A 16,723-nucleotide genomic window follows, 5' to 3' on the forward strand; every position below is an offset into this window, starting at 1 on the left:
CCCTCTCTTTGAGGCCCTGGGCTCCCCCAAATACCATAGGGCCTTATTAATGCTGGTCTTGCTCTGCATCTTAAGGTATAATGAAGTCGAAGGTTGTTACTCAGGATCCCAGATTGGTTGTTACACTGAATGTAAACCTCTCTCCCTTTGCCCAGAAGCAGCACTGCATACTCAGGACCCTTACCTGGGAGCCAGGAGGCCTGGGCTCTAGGGTACTTCAGTCCTGACTAGAAATGACTGTAGGGAAGTCACTTCATCTCTCTTTCTCATCTGGAACGTAAGGAGGCAGGACAGTATATCTGAGACTCTTTCTGGATCTCCCCTTGTAGGACTTAGTGGCACCTCACTCCAGGGCCAGTCTTGCTTCCACCTGCGGACATTACAGCTCTGGGTAGCATTATGTTCCAGGGCAACCCTGGCACCAGGGCTACAGTCAGGAAAAGTGGGGGAAGACCTTTCATTGTTGTCAAGTAAGAATTTTAATCCTGATCCCCAACTGGGTCATCAGTAACAGAATGAATGAGGGTGAGACTAGCCGGCCCCAGATCGCTGTAGTATTTCTTTCCAGTCGAGCACTTAGAAGGGCCTGAGCACCCCCCCACTTGCCCTGAGCATCCTCTCCCTGCCTCTTGCCACGCCCCATTTCCTATTATTTCCCTGTCTCCTTCCCTTCTTCAGTTCCTGGCTCTGCCACATCATCCCTTTCTTTCTGCAGCTTCAGCTCTGGGTGTGTTTTCTCGTTACCTGCTTTGTTTGTTAGTGGGATGGTTAGGAAGGCTACACATCCTCTGCTGCCCCCACACACTCCCTTCCCACCCCAAACAGGCCCTTTGATCTCTGTGTTCTGCTGAGCACAACTGTAGTCTCTTCAAATGAGCGCAGACCCAGAGCCACAGCAGCCCTGCCTGCAAGTCAGTCGCCATGGCAACGAGCCTTGCCTCCATTCGACTGTGAACAGAAAATGGCTGTTGGAAGGAAGGGCTCACTGAGTCTCTGTGATCCAGCCTGTTTTGCTCAGACCCCTTCCTCGGATTGGCTTTGAGGAGCTCCATGCATTGAACCAAATGTCTGTTAGCTTTTGGCTTTCACATTTGCTTAGGAGGAGGAGAGGCAGAGGGAAGTTGAATTCAAATGAAAAAAGAAAAAAAAAAAAAAAGCATTTCTCCTATCCTATAACTGTATTTTCATGAGGAACATTTATCTGCTCTGAGCAGATAAATGAGGAGCAGACTGAATACAGGAATCAGTAAGATCTGGTGCAGTGTATTTTCTTATCAGAGCAGGAGAATGACAGAACATACAGATATTCAAATAAAAATTCAGGGAAAAGCTGTTAGGGGATACAGGGAATTCCACAGGGCATAGACTACAGAATTTCGGAATTGTGTCTGACTAATTGTGGAGATGATGTTTGATGTCGTTTCCTGTTACAGAAATAGACATATTGGTCCTAGTTTCTTGACTTAAGATGGGCATCTGTTTGCATCCCCTGCTTCAGAACCAGTTTGAATCTTCACATTGACCCTCTCTTCACAGTGATTAAAGATGGTGGCCTGGGGAATTTGCAAGAAACCCCTGGGTATAGTTCTGGTGTGGTGAGCTTTCTGCTCTTGGCACAGCTATGGGGACACTTCAGATTGACATCAAAAAGGGATTGGTTGGGCTGCTGTTTATGTGAGTGTTGCTATTTGGAGTAGACCATAAGCCTCCTCAAGGGTCAAAAATATTTAGGCAGAGGTCACCCCAGGTCTCCCAAGGAACCTTGCATTATCTCATAGGACATAGCAGTTCCAGATGTGAATGATCTGGGCTGTGTCCACTACTGGCTGTGGTGTGAGGGTACTTTGGTGGTGACAAGTTCTCAAAATCCACACAACCTCCACCTTTCACACTTCCTTAAACCTGGTTTTTGAATGAAAGCTCTGAGTTGAATTCTCAAAATTTCAAATGTTTGTCTAAACTGGACTTTGTCTTTTTCAGTTTCTCTGCAGGTGGATATTGTTCCCAGCCAAGGGGAAATCAGCGTTGGAGAATCCAAATTCTTCTTATGCCAAGGCAAGTGCCCTCCTGTGTCCTGTTATATTTCAGAGCTTGCCTCAGAAATCCATGAGACATCCCAGCAGCTCAGGAGGCTGAGGCAGGAGGATCACCAGTTCAAAGCCAGTTTTAGCAAAAGCAAGGCACTAAGCAACTCAGTGAGACCCTGTCTTTCAATGAAAAACAAAAATAGGACTGGAGATGTGGCTCAGTGGTCTAGTTCCCCGAGCTCGATTCCCAGTACCCCTTAGCCCCCCGCCAAAATGAGACATGAGACAGAGCAGAAGCCCATGAGTGGCAAACCGGTGGCACCCACACCTAGAATTCTGGGTGTTGCTCTGCTCCACGGTCAGTAGTGTGACCCTTCAAAATCCAGGAGGGCTCTCAGACCCCCTTTCTTCCTCTCAAAGGCTGCCCCAGTGTGGTGCTATACGTCACCTGGAGTTCTGCTTGATGATCGGAGGATACCCAAGAGTTTTGGAGGAAGACAATCAGTACAACTCTCAGATAGCAAGTCATCTCAGATGTCCTGTCCTGTCCTCACCCAGTAAACAACACCAGATAACAGTACTGACTTAGAAATAATGCTTCACTGGATCAGTTTAAGTCTCATTTCTTAGAATCTGAGACCTTGAAAATCCAAGAAGGTTCACAATTTTCTTGAAAGTAGATTGAACACTGATATCTCTCTGGGTTTGAGGATATCTATCTTGGGTTTTCCAGGTCTATTGTGAATGCTGATAATCTGTCCCATAACCCCCACCAGAGCCCTGGGATATATTAGAAGTAGTGTCCTTGTTGTTTGTTTAGGAAATAACTCCCATTTCCAACAATTCCATTATTCCCATTCCCAGTGATTATCAGGAAACATCCCGTGGAGGGAAGAATGTCAAATTAGGTCTCAGATACTACTGGGATCCGGAACATGGCAGACCAGAAGGAGTTGAGCTAGGTGTAAACTGTGACATTTAGCAAGCAGCTTTCAGCAGGGAGAGACCTTTAACTGCTAGCATGATCTGCACTGGATGAGGTGGCTGTGGCTGCCGGATGCATTCCCTCCAGCTTTGCCTTCATTACAGCAATTTCAATGATCTGGAGTTGCAGCCGTGGAGCCCACAGCACATCTTGCAAATAGCGATATTTATTGAAAACATGATGGGCTCTGAAAGGAAGACTTCATTTCCATACTAAGCATCTGCACAGGGCTGGGTGATGCGGGCTGAGAAGGGGGCTGAGAAGCGGGCTGTGCAGGAACAGGGCAAAGCTGCGACCAGTCGGGCCTAGAGCCCTTCACCCTGCTCCAGCCCAGCATCCATCTCCCCCTCTCAGGGAAAGGAGGCATGGGTGATTCTGACCAGCTTCTTTGCAGCATTTAAGATGAGTTTGTCTGGCTGAGGCAAGAGATGCTGAAAGGGCCACCATGTCAGTGGGTACAATAGCTGTTAGACTCTAAGTGATTTGAATCTTTACTCCTGGACCAGACAATGGGTCTCATCCTTGTTTCATAATCGAATCCCTCAAAAATAAGCTGATCACCAGGTACCAAGGTGCACACCTGTAATCCCAGCAGCTTGGGAAGCGGAGGCAGGAGGATCACAAGTTTAAAGCCAGCCTCAGCAACTTAGGAGGCCCTAAGTAACTTAGTAAGACTCTGTCTCAAAAAATAAAACGGGCTAGAGTTGTAGGTCACTGATTAAGCACTGATTAAGCTTCATTTCCTGGCACCAAAAAGGGGGGCAGGGCACAGGCTGATCAACTGGTTCAGATTAACTCAGATCTTAGATATACCAACTAATTTACTTCCCATTCTTTGAGGCATGTAAGTTCCTAGCTTAGCGACCAGCTCATTGTAGGTTCTCAGCAAATTTGTCTTCCCTCACTAAGGATAGGAGGATAGGACCACTATAAAGCAATATGAGAACAAGTGATTGTTGAGCTTTCCAAATACGCTAAGAGGTTTTATGTATATAATAATTAAGCACAGAAGCCAGAGGAGATCTGAGCCATGTTTTGACATAAATGGACATCGCTGCCTGGCCATCCAACCTTGATTGTTTGGTTGGTTATTCAGTGGCCATTACTGTGTTGCCACTGTCACTCTGAAGGGAACTTAGTCTTTCTTACTTCAGTGGTTTGAATATAATCTCTTCCTCCTCAGTGGCAGGAGATGCCAAAGATAAGGACATCTCCTGGTTCTCCCCCAACGGAGAAAAGCTCAGCCCAAACCAGCAGCGGATCTCGGTGGTGTGGAACGACGATTCCTCCTCCACCCTCACCATCTACAACGCCAATATCGATGACGCCGGCATTTACAAGTGTGTGGTCACTGGTGAGGATGGCAGCGAGTCCGAGGCCACCGTCAATGTGAAGATCTTCCGTAAGGGCCTTTCTCTTCTGTGTTCTCTTTCTTTTCTTTGGTCATCAAGACACATGAATGGGTAGTAGAAAGCATGAGATGGCCATAACGGGACCAGTGAGGGCCTGACACCATGGTTTTTTTCTTCCTGAGTCTTTTCTGGCCTCGCTCAGTGTTCCAGTACATTCTCGGTTGGTCCTTGGCCAACCCACAACCCTGATTCCCACTGGTCACAGCTACCCTCTACTGACTTCTGTTTTCTGAATTCAAATTACACAGTTTCCAGAGAGCTATTATGGACTCCTCTGTGCCTCCCCCAGTGTTGACCGAAGGGTGAACAGTTCAGGCTTTCCCTTCTTATTCCACTTTTCCCTGCTAATTATAGAGCTCAAAAGCCCAAGTAGGTGTGGGATCACTATTGGAACATTGGATGCCATTCAGTGCACACCATTCCCACTGCCGCTGAAACCCGGTCAGGAGGTGGCATCTCATTACCTTGTTATCATACTTCTGTCCCGTAAGCCAAAGTCACTGTGGGTGACAGCTAATGGAACCATATTGATTGCCACAGTATTTATTGCCATTAAGTGTGCTCTCCTTCTGTTCTTCAGAATTCTCTCTGCTGTAGGGAAGATGGAGTGAGGCTGGGGGAAGGCACAAGAATAAGAGACAAAGAAAAGACTGGTGTCACCTCTCATTGTAGAATATGCATTACCCTTCATTAGCATCATCCCACATGGAAAAAAAATCCTTGATCTGAACAAAGTAAAAAATTCAGCCCTCAGTAGATATTGGTTGCTAAACAATGGTGACATCCCCCGCTCCATTACCACCTTTGGGCTAGCTGCTCTCCTTCATATCTGTGACCAAGTACTGAGTGGGACACCCTCCTGTACAACAGTATATATGGGCAGAATTTTGCCTGAGACTCAAGTCCAGACAGCGTGGCTCTAGTGGGAAGGGATCTTGTGGGAGAACCTGCTGTCCTCCTCACTCTCCTACTCATTTTCCAGAGAAGCTCATGTTCAAGAATGCACCAACCCCACAGGAGTTCAGGGAGGGGGAAGATGCCGTGATCGTGTGTGACGTGGTCAGCTCCCTCCCCCCAACCATCATCTGGAAACACAAAGGCCGAGATGTCATCCTGAAAAAAGACGGTGAGACTTCAATTTCCTGGTAGTTGCCTTTCCCTTGGCCACCAAGTTATCTAGGTTTCTACCTCTCCCAGTCCCTGAAGGATTCTCATCCAAACTCAGATTTGGTGTCCCCAAACCCACACGCAGCTTCCTGGTGTATCCCTAGCTGGTATACTCAGGCACACGATTTTCTCCCCAGAGCAAATATACATTTCCAATACACTTTTGCTCTCTGTTATATTTCACACCGACAAACACATTGGTTTTACTTGAGCCTAAAGACCGACCTTATAATGCAAAGTTAAGAAATAAGAAAGAGGCTCAGCTCCCTGCCTGCAGATTCCAAAGTTCTCTGACTGATCCTTGGATGAACCTGCCTCTTGTCTCTTCTAGTCCGATTCATAGTCCTGTCCAACAACTACCTGCAGATCCGGGGAATCAAGAAAACAGATGAGGGCACTTATCGCTGTGAGGGCAGAATCCTGGCACGGGGGGAGATCAACTTCAAGGACATTCAGGTCATTGTGAATGGTGAGGAGATCTGTTCTTCCTGTTCTCTCCATGGCTACAACCTTGGTTTCCCAAATCCTATAACTTCCTCTTTGTTCTATAAAATAAATTCTGTCCTGACTCAACCATCCATCTTTCCTGAATGCCTTCCCTAGCATAATTTGTAGGGTATTTTTTTTTCATTTTTAATATACTTGCCTTTTGGGTCTCCCCTCATTTATGGGCGTGCTCAGTGCAGTTATTGAATGCCTTTCATTGCCTTACAGCATTGGAAACTTTCTCATGCTTACTAATAAGTTCATATTCATCCTCATTGTCCTTGATGTTACAGTAATTGTGAAGCTAGTCCCCTTGGTTCAATGTGAAGAGAAAATATTACAATCAATTCAGGTCTCAGAATAGTCAGAATCATGGTCCATGGGCTTATTAATCTTAATTTGCAGAGTCAAATAAACACGCCCGTGGAATCGATCTGACATTTACAAGATGTTTACAGGAAATTATAATGTCAGTACTAAGAAAATAAGTAAATCATGTCTGAATTGTTCTGGCTATTGATATGCATTTTTTGCCAAACTCTCCCCCTCTCATTCCTTTGGTAAAAACAAGTTTGTGCACAAAGTTATTTATGACAATTCCAAAGAAATGTCACTCTTTGGTTTTGAGCTGGTGCACTTCAAAATGGTAGTAGTTTCCAGTTTTTTTCCAGTATTGAGAATCCTTCTTCACATAAATTCTACTGACTGTAGTAGTTACTTAGTGGGCATTGACTAAGAACATATATAATGACAAATAATTACTATAAATCGAATATCATGTTAACGTGAGTAAAATGTGATAATATAGCTTCTAAACGCCTGAAAAACAATAACTCATGTTTGTGGATAAACTTTTTATTCCATTTCCATTAATTATTTGGTGCATTAAATTTTGATCCTTTACATTAATTCTGCAGCCACCCAGGACTCTCTTGATCCACAGGCAGAAACTCCCTGACCTGGGAACCCCTGAAGTGTCTCTTCTCCAGCCATTGGGTTCTCCCAAGTTTTCACAACCATGCCTAACATCTTTCTTTCCTTTAGTGCCGCCCACCGTCCAGGCCAGGCAGACCATTGTGAATGCCACTGCCAACCTGGGCCAGTCTGTCACCTTGGTGTGTGATGCTGAAGGCTTCCCAGAGCCCACCATGAGCTGGACAAAGTAAGAAACTGGCTGGTGTGTTGGGTCATGGGCTAGAAGAGAAGGGGCATCATAGGGCCCACTCCATGTTGGCATTTCAGTGACCTGCATACGGACTTCTTGGGAATATCATCTCCAAGAAGAATAGATTCTTTTCTGTAAGGTCCTCTTGTCTTGGGCATTGGATTATTGCCTCATTTTCAATCTTAAAGGGGCAGGTCCAGAAGGAGGCCTCTTTGAAGCCTTTGTGAGTACAGTTTAGGGGGCAGAGTCAGAGGATCAGTGGAGGAATCAAAGGTATACGTGGAAGTAGACATTGGTGTCCTCCCTTCTTGTGAAAACTGGCCCTTTCCCATTGGCTCAAGCTGCATTTTATGGAAACTAATTTAAAATAAACATCTTAACTCTCTCTGTGGTCAAAATCATAGTCCTTTGCATTTCTGTTTCTGTAGGGATGGGGAACAGATAGAGAATGAGGAAGACGACGAGAAGTACATCTTCAGCGATGACAGTTCTGAGCTGACCATCAGGAAGGTGGACAAGAACGATGAAGCCGAGTACGTCTGCATTGCTGAGAACAAGGCCGGCGAGCAGGATGCATCTATACACCTCAAAGTCTTTGGTAAGCACAGTGCGGGTCAAGATCACTGCTCTGCTGCAGTTCTTCTTACCCTGTCCACTCTAGTTGGATTATATCCCAAAGGCAGCCTTTTCTCACCAGCCCCATCATCCAAGCCCTAGTCCAAGCCACCATCAAGCTCACCTCACCAGCTCAATAGCCTCATAGCCATCTCCCTGCCTCTCTCCCTTAGTCGCCTTCAGTGTCTTTCCCTCATGGCAGCCAGCATGGCCTAAGTGCCATTGCACTTTTCAAAATCCTTCAGAATAAAATTCACACTGTACCCAGAATAAAATCCACACCTACCAAGCATTTGCCTTTTCTCTCCACCCTCATCTTTTCTTTGCTCCCTACAGGAAGCTCTCCAACCACACCAGCCTTCTTTCTGTCCCTCAAATAAACCAGGCTTGCTCCCCATTTCTGGGACATTGCATTTGATTTCTTCTGCTTAGAATATCATTCCCTGGGAGCTGCTCAAAGCTGTCTTCTCCTCCTCATTATTCAGATATCAGTGCCAACACACCTTCTCCATGAGTCCTTCCTTCACTGCCTTGGCTACTACGGCTCTCCGGTCCCTGCTGCCACTTTGATTTACCCCAAAAATCTTTTTCATCACTTAATTGTGACTTTTTTAAGAACTTATCAATACCTGAACTAATCTCATTTATGTATTTATCTTGGGATTTGTTAATATCCCAGCTCCACTAGCACTTTTACTCCAAGATGGCAGAGAGCTCCCTGTTTTACACAGCACTATGTCCCTGGAGCCCTAAGCAGCACCAGACTCATAACAGACTTTTGGTAAATGTCAGTGAATGACTGGCAGCCCGCCTCACCTTTTTGGCTGCCTTCACTGGTCTGTGTGAAACTGTTATAGTCAGAAAAAGAACCCTCACTTTGTCTTTATAAACTCAGCAAACCTCCATGTACTTCAGAACTGAAATACATTTTGACATGACCTTGAAAAATGAATTTGTTGCAATGAGATATTTACCTTGATAGGTCTCAATTTTGTCTGCTTATCTGTTTAAAAAAATACCGATAAGCTGGTTTACTGTAGATGGTGCTGCTGGGGTACAGGTGCCTGAGGGGCAGCTCTGGGATCTGTCCCTCCCAGGTAGTTGAGATGTGTATCTGGGAACCAGCCTTGGGACTGCTTATTTAACCTGATCAAGAGAACTGTGTAATATGTAAACATGCAGTTGAGAATCAAGTGTTTATATGCAAATGGTCCTGCATAATCATAGATGAAATTTATTTATTCATCTCTGATGGTTGGGTTTAGAAATAAGTTATTGGTTTGTTCAAGGTACCTGTATGTACTTGAGAGTGAAAGTTAAACTTCATAAAAAAAACATTCTGGGCAATTTTTTCTCTAATTCAGACTAATCTTCCCCAGTCACTCTGATCTTATTAAGTTTTTCCATATTGTAGGAAAAGACAGATGCATTTGTTTTTCTTTCTTTTAACAAATATTTATTGAACACCAATGCTGCTAGACAAAGGAGCTACAGAGATGAGTAGAATTTGACTCTAAGAAGCACAAAGGAGAAAAACATACAAGCTTCTAAATGATAATAGATAGTGTCAGTCCAGGTGACTGCTGTAGGCCCAGCCAAAGTTTACAAAGATGAATGACAGGGATTCTTTTCTTATCAGTAGGTTCACGGGCTAGTGTAGATGACCAATGCAGAAATTTTAAATGACAAACCCTTATAATGATATCATAATACCAATATATCCAAAGTTTTATAGGAAAAAATGATCTCTGATCTCATGTGATAAAAATGAGAGAAGTCATTGAAACAATGTGTTGTTTTGTAGGTGGGAATTACAGGTGAAGGAGGGCAGGGCAAGCATTTCAGGATTCTTGTGCAGCCGCAGAGGCAGAAAAAGCATCATGGTGTTACATGACAGCTGCTTGTGGACAGAGGCTGTGTCTATTTTGCTCACAGACGTGGCCCCAGCACCTAAGACAGTAGCTAGCATACAGAAGGCACTAGAATTTGAATAAGTCAAAGACCAGGCATTAATCCATGGGAATGAAGCATAACTTATGTGGCAAGAAGATGAGCCTGAAATCATGTCATCATCACTTGTCTTTAGGAAATGCTTTGGGACATTACTCTTCTAAAGTATTAATAATAATACCCAACCCAAATAAGCATTTATACTGTGCCAAGCATCATGAAGCACTATCCATAAATTAGCTCTTTTAATCCTCATCACAACCCTATGAGGTAGATTTTAATTATTATCCCCATTTTACAAGTGAGCACCGAGAAATCAGGTGCCCCTTCCAAGGATCCAGGATTCAAATCAAGGCAGCTGGCTTGTAAATCCATTCCCTGAACTAACAATGGCGGTTACTACTGCCCAATTCCATATGCCAGTGGCAATCACGCCATCTGAATTGCCTAGGCTATGGTGAGTAACATGAGGATGAGGTGCTGTCTTCACCACCATGCTCCTCACAGACTCTCTACACACTGAGCTCTAATGTGGCTGGTTGAGAACAGCTCTTGGCTCCTCCCCCAAGTCTTCTCGTGTCAGCAGCTGCCCCAGGAAAGGAAGGATGGGAGGTGAGTAAGGGGCCATGATAGAATGAAGAATCAGAGCAAGGAAAACACAATGGGCCAGGAGGCCAAATAAGATTTGTCTTCCTTCCCATTCTGTACCCTCAATCCTCAATGCCTATACCCCTCTGCAACACACACACACACACACAGTTAGTTTCCAAAGACTAAAACTGGGAGAGTGGAGATTAGGCAGACCAAAGCAACCAGAGGAAAGGTGGCTTGGCTCCTAAAAAGGCAGGTAAGGAGATCATAGACCTGTGTTGAATCCAAAATGAGAATCCTCTGGAATATCCCAAGGAAGTTCATACAGCCTCCTTGAAGTAAAGGGTACCTCATATACACCTCTTTCCATCCCCTTTCACCTTCTTAAATTCCCTTCCTTTCTTCTCCCCCATTGATATGGAGCAAGGGAACCAGGAGGGGAGGGGACAGCTCATTAGGGCACCATCTTTCTTTACTCTTTTTTTTCTCTTTCCTTCTCCTTCTGGGTTGCCATCAGGGGCCACTACTGGGGAGAAGTAGGCCAGTTCCTCATCAGTAGTGGAATCTAATGAGGAGGAAGAAGAAAGAACACCTGTAGCTTAGATCGTAAGGATGAAGTCAGTAGTCTTGTAGCTTCAGGAGGGGATGGAAATCAGAAATAAGGGACCTAACTAAATTAGACACTGCTGCAATCATGTCCAAATGACATCTTTTTTTCCATAAGAAAAAGAATCTTTTCTAACATGCATTGCCTCATTATCAGCTAGAAGCTGCTTTCACCTTCCTTTAATTTTATCATCCTGAAATCTGGCAGTGAGTTTCCATTGCTCCTCTCTCATGGGCCCTTATGAAGAAGTATTTTTGTCTCTGCAGGTTATTATGCTCATGCTAATGCTCTTGAGTTCTCATGCTGCCATGGACTGAGCCAAGTTCACTGGTGGGCAGCAGCCTTGCTTAGCTGATTCCCCCGTGACTAAAGCAGCACTTGTGGGTGAAAGAAGAGGACCAGCGATGGCCTAAAGGAAGATGTACCTGGTCACACCTCCCCAGAAGCCTGTTCAGGTCTCTGTTCAAAGAAAGCAGTGGCCTCAGGTCTCCCCAGGGTCCTTCTTGGGCTAGGGTTGCCAGAGCCTGGACTGGGATTGGAGTGGACAAGGCTGACTCTTAGCAGCAGACTGCAGAGAAATGGACATGCTTGTAAAACTCACAGGATGGCCAAGGAGAGATGCAGTGGAACAGCCTGAGACACCAAGTCTAGGGAGGCAGTTGGACAACACAGGAGGATCCAAAAGCCAAGGACCCACAACAGAAGTTAATAATTAAGATGCAGCAAGGACCATTGGAAGATAAAACCTGGAGAGAAGTTCTCTCAGTGCTGGAATCCCAGGGGAGGGATTCTAAGCAGGGTGAACCTACATCTGTTTCTGTTTGCCCATTGTCCCAGTGCAAATATTGAGAGCATCCCTGTTACTCCAAAACAGTATTCCAAACTTTCTGTATTGACAGTGGCCCTGCTTCTGAACTAAGAGGGGATTAAGCAACCAGTGTTGCATCCTTCCAACAGCCCTCGGTAGACTACACAAAATTAGCCTTTGTTAACAATGTTTTTAATAAAAATATAGTTCGTCTTTCTCTGAGGTCTTGCACGATGGACCCTTTGTAACCATCTGGTAAATGGAGCCACCAAGACCAAATATTAATAGAGGTCAACTGACCTTTGTCTGTCTTCTGTTAACCTTTTGCTGCCAGGACAAAGTGCTCTGGGTCAGGGGAAGGTCAGCAAACACTGTCTAGATCTCAAAATCTGCGTTTCAAGAGGCCAGAAATTTAGCCGACCTAGGATTATCTCCAGGCCCCAAATAGCTGTTCAGTTTAGAGAATTCAGTTGTTTGGCCACATTTTATTTTGTTTTTCTTTTACTTTTTAGGGTGCTTTTGACAGTATAGGAGAGTCAATTTTATTTTACTTGCCTCTTTACTTTTGTGTTTATTTTATTTTAACATTATTTTGCTTTGTTTTTTCTCACCCTCTAAAACCTCCTATTCGGCAGCACTTAGCACCTACTCCTTCCAAGTTGTAACCTCCTGCAAATTCGTATCTATCAAGATAGACACAAAATCTTCCTCCTGGAAGACTTCATTCACCTGGGCTCCATCAACTCAAATTTGTGATCATTTGGCCACATTGGATTAAGATGTCCTTATGTGCCAGCTAGCCAAAAAGAATTTTCTAAGCAAGCTGTCAGTACAGATTAACTTCAGGAGGATATTTGAGCTATATAGATTTTATATGGAAGCAGGCATTTGCTCCAAACAAACAAAAAAATATAGCTCTGTCATTGTCTTCTGTTTATCAAAACATCAAGGACCTCAGCTTGGAGGGTAAACACAGGCAGTAGTCAACTATTCTACTTGCAGTTCCTGCATGAATTTAAATATAAAGAAAATGTAGTTATTTCAAAAATTATCTATAATTCTGATTTTGCTGCTCTTTTCATTCATCTCTCTAGCCCGGCCTTTGTCTCTATTAGTGAAATAAGTTACAATTGTGCAGTATTATATCTTTTTTCTTCTACGGAAGGTTCAGCAATTTCAGAGTATAATTGTTTTAAAGTGGGAAAATTCAATTTTCTCTAATGTTTTAACGTTTAACTCAGCTTTTGGAATGCTTGTGTTTCTTGCATTACCCAAACATTTGGAAAATGAACTCATCTCAACTCCTCCTTGCCATCCTCAGCCCCCGACACTTACTCGCCTAGCATTCTTACTTGGGTTAATGCTAACACCTCCTAGTCATTAAGAACTGAGCCATTTAGCCTCCATCCCTGCTTGCCCTATATCTGTTCATTTCCACTTCCTCTGAAACTTCCTTCCCCATCTCTCAAAGCTGCCCTTTGGTCTCCATTCCCTCTAAATCTACCAGGTTCAGGACTCAGTGTTACCTCACATCTGTGTCATTGCCAGAGCTTCCAAATTGGTTTCCCTACATCAAGGTCTTCTCCATTCTAAACCACCTTGAATTTTCTGTGGATTAACCTTGAAGTATAAATGATCTTGGCACTGCCCTGATTGAACGCTGTCCATGGGCCTCCACCAGCCAAAATGGGAAATTCTAACAATACAGCCTTGCCTCTCTCTGCTGCTGCGGGCTGCACTCCTCTCTTCCCAGCTCTCTCTTCACATGTCTTGCTCTCATTTTAAGTCAAGCAGATTTTTACATTTGGAATGACTCCATCTTCACCCCATAGGCATTAGCTGAAAATCTCATGACCCAGCCCCAAAGCTGACTCTTAAGGTTTAGACCAGGGCCACCATCTTCTTCTGTTCCCTGGTCCCTGCTGCTGTTGCTCTACCTCACTACACAGGATATGTTTTTATTACTATGATCTGTGTCTTGTCTTAGGCCTCTTTTGTTGAACCCTTCAGGAATCTATTCTGTGTTTTCTACAATACCCAGAATGGGTTTTTACACTTAGTAAATAGATAACCTTTGTTGAAGGGGTACACATCATCATTTAAACCCAGAAAGCTAAATAATCGTATAAACTCATAGAAATGTTTTGTCTTTTCAGCAAAACCCAAAATAACCTATGTAGAGAATCAGACAGCCATGGAACTGGAGGAGCAGGTCACTCTTACCTGTGAAGCCTCGGGGGACCCCATTCCTTCCATCACTTGGAGAACTTCCACCCGAAACATCAGCAGCGAAGAAAAGGTATACTGTTGCCCAAGAGTTTCAGGGTCATGGAACACAGACTTGATGCACATTGAGTCTGCCCTGCCCAGTTCTCTTTGGTGAGCCAGAAGGGGGGTATATAGTCACCAGAGGCCACAGTCAGGTCCTGCAACCTCCCTCCCCCAGCCTGCCCGGACATGGCCTGCTCAACATCCCTTGCAGTGAAAAGGGCACAATTCCTTGAATAGATGGGCAGGGGTGCTATGGTAGTGGGCATGGTTAAGTTAGATGTTCTGGAAAGGAGGCAATAGTGATGTTCAAACCCAGGGTTGTGGATCTTTGAGGAACAAGGAGAAGCAAGATCCCTGTATACCAGGTAATATTATCATCTCTGGAGTACCCAAGGATATGTCGCCTGAATGTAACAGGGACCAAAATGAGCCTATTTTTTCCCTCATGTTTTGTACACTCATGCTGAATATGCACCATATGCACAAAAGCTTGGCTGCCTTTGTGTCTGCCTGTATTCTTGGTCACATTTGGATTTCATTTTGTTCTAAAGGCAAAAATAATTAGCAGTTTCTAAATGATGATGATGTTGGTACCTGGGTTCTGCAATTTATTCACCAAGGGTTTAAGAACATCATAGTAAACTTCCTCGGAAATTTAAATGACTAAAAAATGTAGCTTTAAAGCACATGGATTTATAGGCCACCGGAAAGCTCTCTTTATTATTGACAATATATAAAAATTAAGGTGACTTTCCCCCATTATGCAGCCCTTCGTTATTGAGTGGGCTGAAACCAGAAGGAGGAAAAAGCCTGGTTTTGAAGCAACTTCAATCCTCTTATGGCACTTGTCCAACCTGCTCTCATATATCCTGTAGTAATGGGCTTCATTTTAGTGGACCAAAGCTTTGTTACCTGTTCGGGAGTAATGGCCTTAGCCTTAAAGAACATTTAAAATGGATTGCTTATTGACCAGAATGTCAAAAATGATAGATCTCTTCACTCTTTTGCCTGCTGAAAGGAAATCCCTAAACAGGATAAACTCAGCTACAGCCCAAAAAGAGGAGTGTGAAATACCAGAGCTAAATTTGGAATTTGCATTTGAGGAACTGAATTCTGTCTTGCTAATAGAAAACAAAGCTAAATCAAAAGGATCAGGGATTGCTGTTCCAAATAGCCCCCCCCCTTTTTTTTGCAATTTTTCATCCAGAATTGAATTCAACGTAACAAAAACTCAACTGAAGAACTGCTAAATATTTTTGAAACTCACATATGCTGTTTGATATGCAAAAACCAGCTAGATGAAGAAATGTGGTGTTTACTTGAATAGTTTCTTTATCAACAATGGAATTGAACCCTTAGCTAAGATTTCAGCTCCCATTGTGTGTTATGCAGATTAAATATACATTTCAGGGTTTGATCAATAGGATGGATACTTGGCAGGTCTTTCTGCACCCAGCTTAACAGTGGACTTGTTCAGAGTGAGCCAGCCTATGTCTTTGTCCTACAGTGAAAGACAGAAATATCTCTCTTAGTTGTATGCTTTTAAATTCTCTATCTTTTCTAGGAATAGCTCAACATCCAAATCAGACCAGAAGGATTATTAAGATTCGTGCCTATCTCAGGTTCTTTAATAGGTTGTCAGGTCTGGCTTGAACCTATGATTTCATTTTTATATAATGATAAAAGATAGAAACTAATACCCACTCACATTTACTAAATATTGAGACTGAAAGAATCCAACAAAGGCCTAGCAGGTACCAGGCTTGCACAATTCAGTTTTAAGTATAGACCAACAGTCTTAGTCTGAGGTAATCACTCATGCCCAGCCACATGCTCTGTGTTGTGGTTTCCTTTGCTGGTGACTATCTGCAAATTTACTTGAAGTGACATTACTGGAGCTCAAATCAGCCAGTGTCTAGAACAAGTCCTCCAGATCAGCCTATGATGTAACATACCAGATTAATAGGAATTGTCCTAAATGAAATCCTCTATAATAAAATTTGCCATTTCTATCCATTAAATAGTGACATAAAAGAGGTATGATATCCACCTTACAGCATACTTAGCTGCAGGTCAGATTTCCAAAAATAAACTTTACTTTTATTTTGGCAGTCCTCTTCATGTTCTCCAACTAAAGTTGCATTATATATAATTAGGTATTGAGACTACTAGACTCCCTGATCTGTAGGAGTGGGAGAAAGCAATTTTCTTTTTAAAATCAGGATGATACACAAGACAGGTCAGAATAGTCAGTCGTATCTAATGGTAGAGTAAAAGCCTGAGTCAGATTACATGGCACGTCAAAACCATGGATGTTCAGAAGGCACCTTTTCACGTCCTGAAATCTCACCAGCTCCTTTTTCTAGCATCCCTGCTAGAAAAGTCACTCTGGACCCTGTCTAAAATGGTGACACTATCAGTCCTCCATAGGGCAATTGGTCAACGCTGATGATCAGAAGGACTTCTTCCTTGTCTCTTCCTGTACCCAGTGTTCCCTACTTCTGCCACTCAGTCCTTCATCTGAGTCACTGAAATAGCACTTGGACTTCCCTCTAGTTGGTCTGCCCTTCTTCCCTTAACACACCCAGCCATTTTCACTGTTTTTCCAGTCATGGCTTTCACATCCTTCACCCTTCTAG

At 43.7% G+C, this 16,723-nt stretch overlaps 1 protein-coding gene across 30 annotated transcripts in view; it reads left to right on the plus strand.

Moving 5' to 3' along the window:
• Ncam1 (neural cell adhesion molecule 1) overlaps positions 1-16,723 on the plus strand; it is a 293,481-nt gene that overhangs the window by 225,914 nt on the left and 50,844 nt on the right. For all 30 annotated transcript variants that reach the window (XM_078046995.1, XM_078047001.1, XM_078046997.1 and 27 more), the window contains 7 exons: positions 1,981-2,055; positions 4,196-4,414; positions 5,407-5,550; positions 5,923-6,060; positions 7,122-7,239; positions 7,671-7,840; positions 13,970-14,112. In XM_078046995.1, coding sequence (XP_077903121.1) covers positions 1,981-2,055; positions 4,196-4,414; positions 5,407-5,550; positions 5,923-6,060; positions 7,122-7,239; positions 7,671-7,840; positions 13,970-14,112 — 1,007 coding nt within the window. The remainder of the gene's footprint in view (positions 1-1,980; positions 2,056-4,195; positions 4,415-5,406; positions 5,551-5,922; positions 6,061-7,121; positions 7,240-7,670; positions 7,841-13,969; positions 14,113-16,723) is intronic.

Source organism: Ictidomys tridecemlineatus, chromosome 4 (genome assembly GCF_052094955.1).
Source record: "Ictidomys tridecemlineatus isolate mIctTri1 chromosome 4, mIctTri1.hap1, whole genome shotgun sequence".
Taxonomy (NCBI): domain Eukaryota; kingdom Metazoa; phylum Chordata; class Mammalia; order Rodentia; family Sciuridae; genus Ictidomys; species Ictidomys tridecemlineatus.